Below are 14,279 nucleotides of genomic sequence, written 5' to 3'. Positions count from 1 at the left end.
GGAATGAGAGTGATTACTTTGTCTTCACCCTCTTCTGTCCAGCCAACCGTTATGTTCATAGAGGAGATGTAAAAATGATCAAAGTTCATTTAGTTCTTGAGAAATAGCTTAAATGTTCAGTTTTTCCACTTTCGTCACTTCCCGTTTTTATCCAGGGCCTTGATTCGCTAGCTAACAGCCAATCACAGTGTTCATTGAACCCGACAGCCCAACCCGATTGTACATGTTGAATCGGCAAATCAACCCACCCTGCACTCGCCCCCCAAACAATGGCTCTGATTCGATGACGTTGCTCGCTGCACCACACAGAAGACGTATACCGGGAATCTTGAAGTTGTGGTATCAAGTTGTGTCCATACGAGTTTCCCTTTCTTTCCATAAACATTTCCATAATGTACAATTATTTGATGAGTGCCTTCCTTGAGTACTATGGTGTTAGGAATCAGGTGTCCTCGTGTATTTTATTCATTGACTATTAGTTTTGTTTGAGACTTTTTCGCACTGCTGCAAACCTGGAACTAGTTAACTACAACTGCCTTTGGTAGATAATCTTTTGATGTCTCCTTCAACTAAAACTTAATTTATTATACATAGTTGCGTTTTGTGGTATTTAATGAGTAACTGTAGTTTGATTACCTGACTGGAAAAAGTAACTTGGTCAGACAAAGATGCACATTTTGGTGTAATGCATCAGTGCTCCTGGCATTTTATTAAACTCAATTTATTTCATATTATTTTCAATCTCACTATTTATTCTCTTATTTATCTAATTTATATATTTAATTGAATTATTGTTGTATTGCATTGGAGAGGGGATCTCTCTAATCTCTTTGAACACTTGAGTACAATGACAATGAAGGGATTTCTGATTTCTGAAGTTGTTTGACGTATTCACTGTCTTTTCCTTATGTCAGTTCATAGACACTTTACTTGGTACACTGGTGAAGGAGTTGCAGAACAAGTACAATCCTGGCAGAAGAGAAGAGGCAGTCAATGTCACGAGGAGATTTCTACGCTCTGTATCGAGAGTATTTGTAATCCTCAGTGTGGAGATGGCCTCATCCAAGAAGAAAAAGTAAGCCTTACACATAAAAAGGAGGCGGGGGTCTGGGGGGTAGTGTAAAACCTTACCCTAATACAGTAAAACTCCCTCCATTCCAGTTTCCGGGTCTATTGTGTTTTATTAATTTTGTGTTGTCATTCTGTTTTTTTCCATTTGCTGGCATTTAGTGACATTTTGAGTTTAAATCGCGCGTCATAAAAAAATTTAAAAAGTTGTGTTCGGTTAATGTATGCATGACACGCTGCTCGCCTTGCTGGTCACTTCCAAGTTTTTCCTTCCTGTATGGAATGTAATCTCAACAGAGTGGGATACTCACATGAGTTTTAGAAAAATAACATTGATGAAGCCACCCCAGCATGCTTAAGCAGAAACGCACTCAGCCAGCAATTTCCCATAACCTCTATTTGTATGTTGTATGTTTGTATTTAATGTACTGTATTACGGCAGCTTCGCCATTGTCGCTGTTGTTTGTTCTATATTTTGTGTTATTCATTGGTCTTGCTGACTCTTAATATATTATACATGATTTAATGTATTTAGATAAAAAGTGTGTTTAAAGACCTAATAAAATTCAAATGTCGTAAATGCTAAATGCTCTAACAGACATAGGGTGTATTTCTAAATCACAGATTTCACTTATTACGGTGGTGTCCTGGAACGTAACCCCTACAATGGAGGGGTATTTACTGTATATAGGTTTAGTCAAGGTTTTTAATAAGGAATTATCCCTTTGATCTTTGCAACCCCCATTGTTTCTTTCATACAGCAACTTCATCCCTCAACCCATTGGAAAATGCCGTCGTGTTTTCCAAGCGCTTCTCCCCTATGCTGTAGAGGAGCTCTGTAATGTGGCAGAGTCGCTAATTGTTCCAGTACGAATGGGCATCGCAAGACCTACCGCCCCATTTACTTTGGCTAGTACGAGTATTGATGCCGTCCAGGGCAGTGAGGAGCTGTTTTCTGTTGAACCTCTTCCTCCAAGACCTTCACCCGATCAATCTAGCAAGTGTGTTGATTTGTTTATCCCGATGTGAGCACAATGAGATAAATTGTCTGTTCTCTTTGTTTCCTGCTGTGACTTAAATATAGATAAGTCCTTAAAAAGATCTTTTTAAAGAGATTTTTTTTCCATTTTCCAGCTCCAGCCAGACTGCTGCTTCTTATATCATTAGGAACCCCCAACCCCGGCATAGCAGCCAGTCTCAGCCTGTCAGAGGCAGAGATGAGGAACAGGATGATATTGTTTCAGCAGATGTGGAAGAGGTGGGAGTTTTAAATCGTTACATCTACATTGACTCTTAAAGGGGAAGTCACGTCAAAAAATGTCTTTTCGTGCACTCCCATTAGTTTGTAATTGGTGTTCGGTTTAATATTACTATTTAATATTTTTTGTGTGTTCTTTGCGATAGTAATGATCCCGAAAGTTCAAGAAACCATCATTTCTATTAAATAGAGAGACGCGAGAACACCGGCACTAGCTTTATGTAAATCGTACCTGTGTCACCAACTGTGAATGTAGAGACTGTGGATGAACTTCGGGATTATTAATTGGAAAATCTCAAATGTCCTGGATATTGCTGTTCCTAGAATTAAGAACTGTATGCGACCCAAAACACCTTGGGGTGCATTATTTGCATAATGACTCAAAAATCTAAATGCAGGAAAGCTGAATACAGATGGTATTTTTCCATAAATATACTCAAAATGTTCAAAATTATTATGGACAACAAATTAACATCAAACAGATTTTTTTTTTCATTTTGCAAGACATTGCCCTATTCCATGCTTTTTATCGGCCAAAAAATCATTTTCTCCAAATCATGCATGAATGAATGTCTTTCTTACAACTGCGGAACAATTTCCTTAGGTATTTAAATTTATCATCTGGGACAATTATTATTTTACCTGCTTGATAGTGATCTCACTCAACAAGCTGGATAAACGGAAAATGACAAAACATGCCCAGAACAAAAAAAATCCCTCAAATGTTAATTTAAACTTACTTAGATCTTACAGAAAACACAAAGTAATTTGGAATATCTTGTAATTATCCCATGCTCATCTCTTAGGTTGAAGTTGTTGAAGGAGTAGCTGGTGAGGAAGACCATCATGATGATCAAGAAGAACCGGGAGAGGAAAATGCTGAGGCGGAAGGGCAGCATGATGAGCATGATGAAGATGGTGCGACACCGTTTTTTTAATTTTTTATTACGTCATCCATCAATCCATCTGTTGAAGCTAAAACCTAGTCCAAAACAGAGATGAAGTATTTACTTGTCTGTGGTTATTCTCAGGTAGTGACATGGAGCTTGATCTTCTGGCAGCGGCTGAAACTGAGAGTGACAGTGAAAGTAACCACAGCAATCAGGATAATGCTAGCGGCCGTAGGAGTGTTGTCACAGCAGCCACAGCCGGCTCTGAAGCAGGTTGGGCTTTATTTACCTTTAAAAGACCTTCTAAATAGCTTGTTTTCTTTAGCTTGTTCAAACCAACTGAACATTATCATCAGCAAAAAGTAGAAAAGCAATACAGAGGCTACCTGTTAAATACTTGTATGACCGATGACACTGTTTAAGTCAGATTCGTTGAGACAATTATGTACAAATAGGCCTTTGTACAACTTTCTATGCCAGCAACATTTACTGAGAGGCACAACAATTAAATAAATAAATTGAAGCTTATCAACAGACTGTTTTATCTTGAATGATCATTGTCATATCAGAGTTGGCCTTGCAGTGGTGTGACTCCCTAACATGCACCTGTGTCTGAACAATTACTGAAATACAGTGCCGATGAATACACAAATTACTAACTTTTTATACATATATATTTTCGTACTTTTTAAAGGTGCGAGCAGTGTCCCCGCCTTCTTTTCAGAGGATGACTCCCAGTCCAATGACTCCAGTGACTCAGACAGCAGCAGCAGTCAAAGCGATGATGTTGACCAAGAAACATTTCTGTTTGATGAACCTCTGGAGAGGACAACTAATTCATCCCATGCCAATAGTGCAGCTCAGGCTCCTCGATCCATGCAGTGGGCTGTTAGAAATACACCCAGCCAAAGGGCTACTGGGAGTGCCCCCCCCAGCTCCTCAACATCAGCTGGTCAGTGAATGTTTGTTCTTGTTTTTTTTGCATGAATACATTCAGTGATTGTCTTTAGTGTGCGTAAAGACTGTATGTTAATACAGACACCTCTCATTATTAACAGCAAGCTCCACTGGACTCATATATATCGACCCAACCAACTTGCGTCGCTCAAGTGCAATCAGCTCCAGTGCTGCTGCAGCAGCAGCCGCCCTGGAAGCCAGCAACACCAGCAGCTATTTGACATCTGCCAGCAGCCTAGCCCGGGCGTACAGCATTGTCATTAGACAGATCTCGGATCTCATGAGTTTGATTCCAAAGTACAACCACCTTGTGTACTCGCAGTATCCTGCTTCTGTGAAGCTTACCTATCAGGATGCTGTCAACCTACAGGTGAGCTATAGCAATCCCTCCCAGTTGTAGAAATGTATTATTTACACTCTGCTCCAAAAGTATTGCTGTATTGCTAATAATTGATACATATTTGGGTTTGACAGTTAAACATTTCATATTTCTTTAATATACATGTATATATATGTATATGTATATATATGTATATATATATGTATGTGTATATATATATGTATGTGTATATATGTGTGTATTGCTACAAACTGAACATTTTACCATTTTGAGTTCTTTACAGCCTATAACATATCTTGAAATGCTATTAATAATTGGGTACAGTAACTGAGTTATTTATTGTAAAAATACTTATTTCGAGATTTGTTTTTTAATGAAATTTGAAATGAACTCTTAACGAGTGATGACTTAAATTATAGTGGCTGACATTTGCATCAATTATTCATGAACATTTTGCCTAATAATTTGGAAAACAATGTAGCTTGTACAAAATCATAATACATATTAGGGCTGGGCGATATGACCTAAAATCAATATAGCGATAAATTAAGCAATTTTACCTCTAACGATAAATGCACGATAAATTTCCGCCCGCGGACCAAAATCTAAATAAATGCATATTAACTGTTTTTTTATTGACCAACTGGTACACATTATTTCCAATGAAAAATAAAAGTACAAAAATCATTTGTATAAACATTCCAAATAGCTTGCTTTGCATGACTTGATCAATGTCACAAAGAACAGGAGAAAAGGAGTACGTCTCCCAAAATCTTTTCTGCAAATAGATTGCGTCAAGGTGCTGTAATGCCATGTGCAAAGGCCAAGATTTGTGTAAAGGTCTCTTGTAAACAATATAAATGATGCCATGTGCAAAGGAGCTAGTGTGGTCGGCAAATAAAATGCTAAATAAAATGGGAAAAAAGTCAATGCAAAAAAGCAAGTGTGCATCATCAGGAAAATGTGCCGTCTTGTGTACTCTGGTGCACAGTCGCCACTTGTCGTCTGTGTAATGCTCAAACAGGGATCCATGTTGCGACTCGACCACAAGTCGGATGTGGATGCAAAATGCTTGACATGTCTAAGCTCCCGTCCCGATGCTGTCCATATTGGGAAGTACGGTTTGCGACTATTTGCGTACCTCTTGTCGGCTACTTTCATGAGGCGTTTCAATCCTGTGTGCGCCACGGTAACTAGAGGAGCTAAATCTTGAGCGATGTGCTCAGCTATTGCGTCCACCTCTGAGACGTTCTCTCGTATGGTGTCGCCTCCGCTATGGGCTGTTGTCACTGGTCGAACCTTGCTTCTCCCTTTGAACTTTCAGCACAGCATGGTTGTCTTGTGGGTGGTGAAAAAGAAAAGGTTGGACGCGCTGTTTTGGGTGCTTACGACGCACTTTGCAGTTCATGTTCTTTTGCTCAAACATCGTCTTTATGGAACCCAAAACATTCCCAAACGACAGATGTCGCATTTCTTTTCGGGACAAGCGCAACAGGAACAACTTCAACTAACGTTACTTCGTCTTCAGCCGTGTCAGCCGCTTCTTGATTTGAATCGCCAGCTACGACCGTGTCTGTTTTCTTTTCTTTTTTTTTTTGCTCAGCTGGGTGGAGTCACGTGACTACAGCCGCTGTAGCCGTCTTAAAGGGGCATCAACATAGCCGCAGACAGACAACACTTCTTTTTTTTTTTTTAAACACCGAATTTACCGACATGGCCAAAATGATGTCGGTCAGTGTATTAAATTTCGGAAACGGTAAATTTTCGGTTTATCGCCCAGCCCTATTACATATATGTGGTTGTCATTCTCATGCAGTACAGTGCCGTTCCACAACCACAATAACACTCCTGCTTCATATCTGTGTCAAATAAAACTGACCATTCTATTTGTAAAAGCAGAATAGTTTATACCCACACTGACTCGCTGAATGTTTTTGTTTACTATATTTAAGTTTTGTTTTGGTCTATATTAAACAACACCATTTTCTCCATGTCTGTAATCAGAACTATGTTGAGGAGAAGTTGATTCCCACCTGGAACTGGATGGTGTCCATCATGGATTCCACTGAGGCTCAGTTGAGATATGGTTCAGCTTTGTCATCTGCTGGAGACCCGGGTCACCCTAGTCACCCGCTGCATGCCTCTCAACATTCAGCTAGACGGGAACGTATGACCGCTCGGGAGGAGGCAAACCTCCGCACCCTAGAAGGCCGCAGGTGAATATACTTGAATACAAATTTGGCAGTAAAAGTTTGCCTTACTATTCTTTTGCACAATTGGTTGTAGTTCAGTAAGGATGTTTTCACTCATTTTGTTTCAGGAGAGCAGCCACTCTACTGACAGCTCGCCAGGGCATGTCTGCACGTGGCGACTTCTTGAACTATGCCCTGTCGCTCATGCGCTCCCACAATGATGAGCACTCAGATGTGCTTCCCGTGCTTGACGTCTGCTCACTGAAACACGTGGCATATGTTTTCCAGGCGCTTATCTACTGGATTAAGGCCATGAACCAGCAAACCACACTCGAGACCCCACAGATTGATAGAAAGAGGTAAATGGGCATTACATGCAAAATTGCGTTTATTGGTATTCTCCCTCTTGTCTTTTAAAATGCTACCACATTTATAATGTGTGTATTAATGTTTTAATGTAGGAATCGAGAGATATTGGAATTGGGTTTGGATAATGAGGACTCTGAACATGAAAATGATGATGACACCAATCAAAGTAAATCAAATAAATACATACATTTTTAAAACCCCTGGATATATTTGTTCTAACAATGAGTTTGTCTTGCTCCAGGTTCAAATTTACAGGACAAGGATGAAGATGCTATCCCTGCTGAAACGGGTCAGAATCATCCTTTCTTCCGTCGCTCGGATTCAATGACATTCTTGGGATGCATCCCGCCTAACCCATTTGACGTTCCCTTGGCTGAGGCCATCCCATTGGCAGACCAACCTCACCTCTTGCAGGTAAGAACCGGTGCTATTTACATGGCAGAAGCTTATAGAACCGCCTCCATTCCGATTAATCATTCCTCTTTTGAGCAAGGTGATGAAAATTTAAATAATTTATATATAGTAAAGAAATGTATAGATATTATAATACTTGCTTATAAGTCGCTCCTGGGTATACCAGCTTATTTACGTGGACACATGGGCTGCAGCTATCCAATCTTTTGGTCTCCTGATACCCTACTGACATTTCTAATCGAATAATTGGGTGTTCCAGATAGAAATAATTTATTTTCTTGGTTAAAGAAACGGAAGACAGAAAAAAAAAAAAACTAAACGGACAGCTCTTTTCTTTTTTAGATAATAAAAATCTTATACTACTAAATTTAAACTGTGCATGGCAGTGTTTTGCTTTCGATAATTATTTATGAAAATTTAGATAACGCTTTACCCATAAATTTTGGCCCAAGACGATGCGACGTTAGAACCAGAACCAGAGCAGCAATATTGCCATGCTATCCAGCATGTCTAAGTAAGCCTACCTTGTTTGTTAAAAAGTGGTCAATTGGAATGGCAACTCTGTCAAGCTATCAGCATCAAAGTGTGCAGAATCATTTACTAGTCTATTGCCGTTGAAAAGTAATCCAATGGCTCTGTCAATCTACATGGAGCACTTGAGTGTTGTAAGCCCTTGGAGCCTGGAGCCCTCGCAAAACGCTGGTTGTTTCAGGACATCATAGTGTTAAAGTCGGTAGCAAGAATTTGTGAACGTCCCCAAACAAAGTTTGAAAGTCAAGTTAGCTATTACGTGACAACATGGTGCCCATGAACAACTTAACACTAAAAGCGTGCTCAGTCATTGATGTCCATATCTTATTTGTTAAAGTATTGTTAATTTATTTTAAAGTTGCCCTTCTTACCGTGTTGGCGGTGTTACTTTCATGCATACCATAAACAATTGTTCTTGTGGTTAGCTTGACTTCTCTTTGGAGTGAACATAATGTATAATGTATAAGCGGGTATTCGAGGCACACACAACAAAATGCCTCGACTATTTTATTTTTTAATCCAGGTATCCAAATTACTCGATTCGTTTCAGCCCGAGTGTTTTTTTTTGTTTTTTTTGCATACCAGGTTTGCAAAGGCGCCTATGTCATGTTTTTAGTCACAATTTTACTTTAATCACCACACCTGCACCACATAATATTGTTTGTGTATTAGTGAATAAATTATTCTCAAGTGAGCGTACCAAGGAGCATATCTGTTGTTTTGAATGTGTAGCTTTAATCATTATACTCCCCTTTTCAGCCTAATGCAAGGAAGGAGGATCTGTTCGGGCGACCCTCTCAAGGCTTGTACTCCTCCTCTTCCATGGCAACCAAAGGCCTGGCTGAGGCAAGTGTGGACAGAAACTGCCTGGAGGTAAACTTGGGCGCTTCTCTACCCTCCCCCTCTCAGGTATACCACCCCTCTTCACATCAAAAACAGGTGGGCAGTTGTGTTCTAATATCTAAATTACATATAATTCCTGGTAACACTACTTTAAAATATAGTACTCCATAAAGGCTATTTGAATTCCTTATTACCACTTCTCAAGCATTTGAAATGTCATGTGACACAGTAAAATGCCTCTAGTGTATGTTATGTTGCTTGTCATTCAAATTGATATTAGAGCACAAGCTTTGCTTGCTTATTTATTTTCATTTTCATCACCATCACACTGTCATCTCACAACATAAGACTACATTAAATTCCACTTACCCACAGATCCTCCCCACAAAGATGTCTTACTCAGCCAACCTAAAGAATGTGATGAGTATGGAGACTGCCCAGCGTACCTCTGAGAGCCAGGCTCTGCCGGACCAGGAGCTGGAAGCCTCAAAAGCTGGCCCTTCACCTCACGACCTTGCTGCTCAGCTGAAGAGCAGTCTGCTCGCTGAGATCGGCCTCACTGAAAGTGATGGACCGCCTCTTCCATCTTTCAGGTAGAATTCACCATGTTTTCATTTTGATTTAATGGAGGAGATGCAAAATACCCAAACTTGTACTTGTACCCATCCATGACATGCCAAAAAGTGAAAAAGTGAGTGTTAACTGCTAACATTGTTGATGAACATAACTTCAGCCATTCTATTTGGTATCATTTCAAGCAGTCACAATATTGTAACAGACTAAACACTGACGTTCCTTGGTGCATTACTGTGGGCAGACCTCATTGTAGCTTCATGGGGATGATGATTTCACATGACATGCTGCTTGGACGCTGGCGTTTGTCATTGGAACTCTTTGGTCGTGTCTTCATGGAGGATGTTGGGGCTGAGCCCGGATCGGTACTTATTACTTTATTTATATTTTATTAAATGCAATTGTCAAAATGTATTACCAGTCAACTTATTGAAATGTTTGGTGATACCTTGAAATAATTGAGAGAGAAAAATACACTTTATTTGAAGGCATAATATTTTATGACTTTATTTTATTTTAAGATCCTCACTGAGCTTGGTGGCTTTGAGGTGAAGGAGTCCAAGTTCCGACGAGAAATGGAGAAGCTAAGGAACCTGCAATCCCGGGACTTGGCCTTGGAAGTTGATCGAGATAGAGACCAGCTAATACAACAGACCATGCGTCAACTGAACACTCACTTTGGCAGGAGGTGCACAACCACTCCAATGGCTGTACACCGAGTAAAAGTCACCTTCAAAGATGAGCCGGGCGAGGGCAGTGGTGTAGCCCGCAGCTTCTACACAGCTATTGCGCTGGCACTCCTCTCCAATGACAAGCTGCCCAATTTGGACTGCGTCCAAAGTGTCAGCAAGGGCATGCAGGCCAGCAGTACGTGTCATCACGATTACAATTCAAGTATGCAATTACAAAGAAACTATACTGTATTATGGAACTTGAGTTCAGTCTTGCATACTGAGAAGTTAACTTGAGATTTAAAATGAACTTAAAGTGAACTTTCTTCCCTTGTTTGTTCAGATCTAATGCAGCGTTTGAGAAACAGAGATCGGGAAAGGGAGCGGAGAAGTGGTGGTTTGCGAGCGGGCTCGAGGAGAGACCGGGACAGGTGAACTCTCGCTACACATGCCTCTTTAAGAACGGGCCACAACTGTGCATGAAAGATAAATTGCATATGCGTGTTTGGGTGTTACAGAGACTCTAGGAGACAACTATCTATAGACACGAGGCCATTCAGACCATCGTCAGAGGGCAACCCTAATGATGAGCCTGACCCTCTGCCTGCCCACAGACAAGCTTTAGGGGAAAGACTTTATCCACGTGTTCATGCAATGCAACCGGTAGGTATCAAGCAATTTGTCCATAAACTGTGGACAGTTTGATTTTCTGGAAATACATAAAACGCACTTTTTACATTTACACCATAAAGCAATGATGAGAACTGTATTGTTACAAAATCTGTCATAAAGAGCTGGTCTTTCTTGTGTCTGTCAATATTACCTAATGTTACACTGTCAACAGAATGCTATGTGGTTCCCTATACGAGATCATTAACTGCGCTTCCCTCCATCGGCGATTTACATTATGCTTTTGAAACAAATGCATTGTCTTTCGTTTCTATGATAAACTGTCACAGAGCTGCCAATGGTTCCGGATTGTCCGTAATTTGTTACGCAACTCTCTGAATACAATCTCGTTAGAGCTGGAACATGTACTTCGGGTATTTAAAAAAAAAAAATTTAAAATTAAATGCCCAAAAAGGTCAAAAATGGGCAAAAATACTTGGTAGATTGTTGCGATCTGTGCCCGTGGGCACCACACTGGTGAACCTTGTTTTACATGCTATGATTTTTGTATACAATTATTTTTTCGAAAACATCCTAACACCTGTTGTTTGTCGGCAGGCGTTTGCCAGTAAAATCACAGGCATGTTGCTAGAGTTGTCCCCTGCACAACTTCTGCTGCTGCTGGCTAGTGAGGATTCTCTCAGGGCCCGAGTGGAAGAGGCTATGGAGCTGCTCATTGCACATGGAAGGTTTGCATATATTCACTTCTTACACTATACACTTATGATACAGGTATTTTTAGTTAATGAAATGACTAAAATGGAAAAAAACATTTCTGTTTCCGAGATAAAATACAAACGAAAATGATTTTAAAAAAAACAAACTAACTGAAGGTATATTTTACATTTACTAAAACGTACCATAATTGAAGAGCAAATGCTAATCGCTAAAGTAAAATACAGCGTTGTGAAGGACCCAAAATAAATACTTTTCTCAGATGTCTGGTTAGAACCTCATTTGGGCGGAGTGCCAACATATATGAACACAAATGTTGTATTTCTATCAATACGTATCGAGACATAAAATGTCAGCTACATTAGCAATTTAGTATGACGAAAAGGTTCGATGTCAAACATATATTAAATATTTATCATCTCATCAATATTTGCACCACAGAGTACTGACTTTCGAGAGCTACACAATAATAGGGGTCAAAATTATTTTTAATCGCTTTAGCTTTGCTAAGGGGCAATGATTCTATTGACATAATCTGACATCTATGTAAAAAGAACATGTACAAAATGTAAAAAATCTGGGGTTTAAGTTTTTTTTTTAATTACAAAATTATAATAACCCCACTTATGATTAACCCGGCAACCAAGGCTTCACTTTTGTTCAATAAATAAATCATCAATACCTCATGACGGCTGATATTCAGGTTAAAATGAATCTCACAACAAAACACTATCCAGTGGTAATAACTATGAACTCTGTCTTACCCAGGGAAAATGGTGCTGACAGTATACTGGACCTGGGTCTTTTGGAAGCTCCAGAAAAAGCACAAGTAAATTGTCTTACCCTTACTGTTTTATGACTTCATATTAATCAAAAAACTAAGTGATATGATATTCTGAAAGTTAAGTGTTTGCTCTGTTGTTTTTGTGCTTTGGACTTAATTTTGCATGATTTTCTTTTCAAACATAACATAGCCCGTACTCTGCCGCTAACCTGTTCTTCTCTTGGTTATTTCTATAGCAACAGGAGAATCGAAAGCGCCATGGTTCAACACGTAGTGTAGTGGACATGGAGCTTGATGACCCAGACGATGGGGATGACAACGCTCCGCTCTTTTACCAGCCTGGCAAACGAGGCTTCTACTCTCCTCGGCCTGGAAAGAACACAGAGGCCAGACTCAATTGCTTCCGTAACATCGGCAGGTAATGAACAATAGTGGAACGTCACATTTTCGTGGTTTGGTATTTGTCTTTTCACCTATTTGCAGATTTTTGAGGGACCTATGCTCCGTTTTTCACTGCTAAAAAACATTTTGGGGGGGGGATTTGAGGCAAAATACTGTTTACTTTGTACATATGTACATATAAGTTGTCATTTCTACAATTTTCACATCATTTTTTTTTTTTTTTTCAAAAAATATATAGCTGCTAAACTGACATTTGACAATCATATTATCTGAACCAACGTGGCATTTTTGCAAGGTTGCACAGAAAATCACCTTCTCATAAACCAACCTCAAATTAGAGTTTGTAACAGATGCAACAACATTCCTGAGACTTGACAATCATGACTAACAAAAGCAGCAAGCAACATTGAGGTACCTAGTGAGGGACGTTGCTGCTTTTTAATTGAGACAACAAAGGTTTACAGTTTCCCCCCAAAAAAATCAAAGTGTCCACTTAATCAAACTTCTCTGACTGGAGGTGGACAAAAACACACCCCATCAAATCCTAATTTGAATCACCGTCGATTCATGCAGAGCCGGCAACCAATGCCTATGATGGAACACCATGTCCCACTACAGGAGCGTTGGCGCCATCGATGAAACTCCTGTGCTTTTTTTGTGCTGACAAAAGTTCATTTTGCACTGTACTTCATCCCTTGCAGTGATTCTTCATCAGAATTGTTGACACTCTTCAAGTACAGGCACTCTCTGTTGTGTACCAGCGTGCTTAGCTCTGTTGTTTACTGTACTGTAGGGTGCAGCATTTTTTTCAGACGTTTGTAAGCATATAAAATGCTATAATTGTTTGGAGATCACAAGTTGCCGTACAGTAATATTTTAAACTATCAATTTATTTGTGGTTGGGTTCAGTTCCTGTTCTGAATTCCTGCTGGTCAAAGATGAGGTGTTTGTCTTCATCCTTGAGTAAAATTCTTTCAAGAGTGACTTTTTAACATGATTGTCATTTTTATTATAGGATATTGGGGTTGTGTCTCCTTCAGAATGAACTCTGTCCAATAACATTGAATAGACATGTAATTAAGGTCTTGCTTGGAAGGAAGGTAGGCCGAACAAACCCCTCTTCTTCTCAAATACCATTTGTGACATGAAGTTGATTGTACTAACTGTCAGTACTCTGTTATTCACTGCAGGTGAACTGGCATGATTTTGCATTCTTTGACCCGGTCATGTACGAGAGTCTGAGGCAGCTTATCCGCCATTCACTGGCTGGTGAAGCGGAAGCCGTATTTGCTGCGATGGATTTGGCCTTTGCTATTGACCTTTGCAAAGAAGAAGGGGCCGGACAGGTAATGATATCATCAGTATTTCACCCAAGAACAGCTTCAATCCGAGATGTTTTTTTCCAGCACTATCCTATTAAACAGTGTTTCATGTGCTTTTCTTATTTGTTTATCGGAGTGAAATTGGATTGGGGAAAATCTGCAACAGGGGGAACATACAAAAAAAACTCAACAATTGTATATTTTCACCTCTGCAACATGCTTTTAACACACTTAGCCATATTAAAATACATTTTTTCAAAAACTTCATCCTGAACACCTGTTCTAATTCTTGCTGGTAAGACTACTGCATATTTTAATTCA

At 39.7% G+C, this 14,279-nt stretch overlaps 1 protein-coding gene across 13 annotated transcripts in view; it reads left to right on the top strand.

Moving 5' to 3' along the window:
• ubr5 (ubiquitin protein ligase E3 component n-recognin 5) overlaps positions 1–14,279 on the top strand; it is a 48,978-nt gene that overhangs the window by 32,977 nt on the left and 1,722 nt on the right. For 9 of the 13 annotated variants that reach the window (XM_088306512.1, XM_088306519.1, XM_088306516.1 and 6 more), the window contains exons 33-54: positions 915–1,075; positions 1,830–2,069; positions 2,203–2,326; positions 3,133–3,244; positions 3,358–3,489; positions 3,911–4,168; positions 4,275–4,543; positions 6,518–6,729; positions 6,834–7,064; positions 7,167–7,240; positions 7,316–7,488; positions 8,779–8,958; positions 9,238–9,455; positions 9,680–9,800; positions 9,957–10,329; positions 10,450–10,537; positions 10,625–10,769; positions 11,334–11,464; positions 12,219–12,279; positions 12,471–12,652; positions 13,652–13,736; positions 13,827–13,982. In XM_088306512.1, coding sequence (XP_088162638.1) covers positions 915–1,075; positions 1,830–2,069; positions 2,203–2,326; positions 3,133–3,244; positions 3,358–3,489; positions 3,911–4,168; positions 4,275–4,543; positions 6,518–6,729; positions 6,834–7,064; positions 7,167–7,240; positions 7,316–7,488; positions 8,779–8,958; positions 9,238–9,455; positions 9,680–9,800; positions 9,957–10,329; positions 10,450–10,537; positions 10,625–10,769; positions 11,334–11,464; positions 12,219–12,279; positions 12,471–12,652; positions 13,652–13,736; positions 13,827–13,982 — 3,726 coding nt within the window. The remainder of the gene's footprint in view (positions 1–914; positions 1,076–1,829; positions 2,070–2,202; positions 2,327–3,132; positions 3,245–3,357; positions 3,490–3,910; positions 4,169–4,274; positions 4,544–6,517; positions 6,730–6,833; positions 7,065–7,166; positions 7,241–7,315; positions 7,489–8,778; positions 8,959–9,237; positions 9,456–9,679; positions 9,801–9,956; positions 10,330–10,449; positions 10,538–10,624; positions 10,770–11,333; positions 11,465–12,218; positions 12,280–12,470; positions 12,653–13,651; positions 13,737–13,826; positions 13,983–14,279) is intronic. The other 4 variants (XM_088306524.1, XM_088306521.1, XM_088306523.1 and 1 more) reach the window with 2 other exon arrangements.

Source organism: Idiotropiscis lumnitzeri, chromosome 10, assembly GCF_059441095.1.
Source record: "Idiotropiscis lumnitzeri isolate Australia: NSW breed Sydney's pygmy pipehorse chromosome 10, RoL_Ilum_1.0, whole genome shotgun sequence".
NCBI classification, from domain to species: Eukaryota; Metazoa; Chordata; class Actinopteri; order Syngnathiformes; family Syngnathidae; genus Idiotropiscis; species Idiotropiscis lumnitzeri.
Note: the sequence above shows the minus strand (reverse complement) of the source record. Positions and strands in the feature narration are given on the sequence as shown.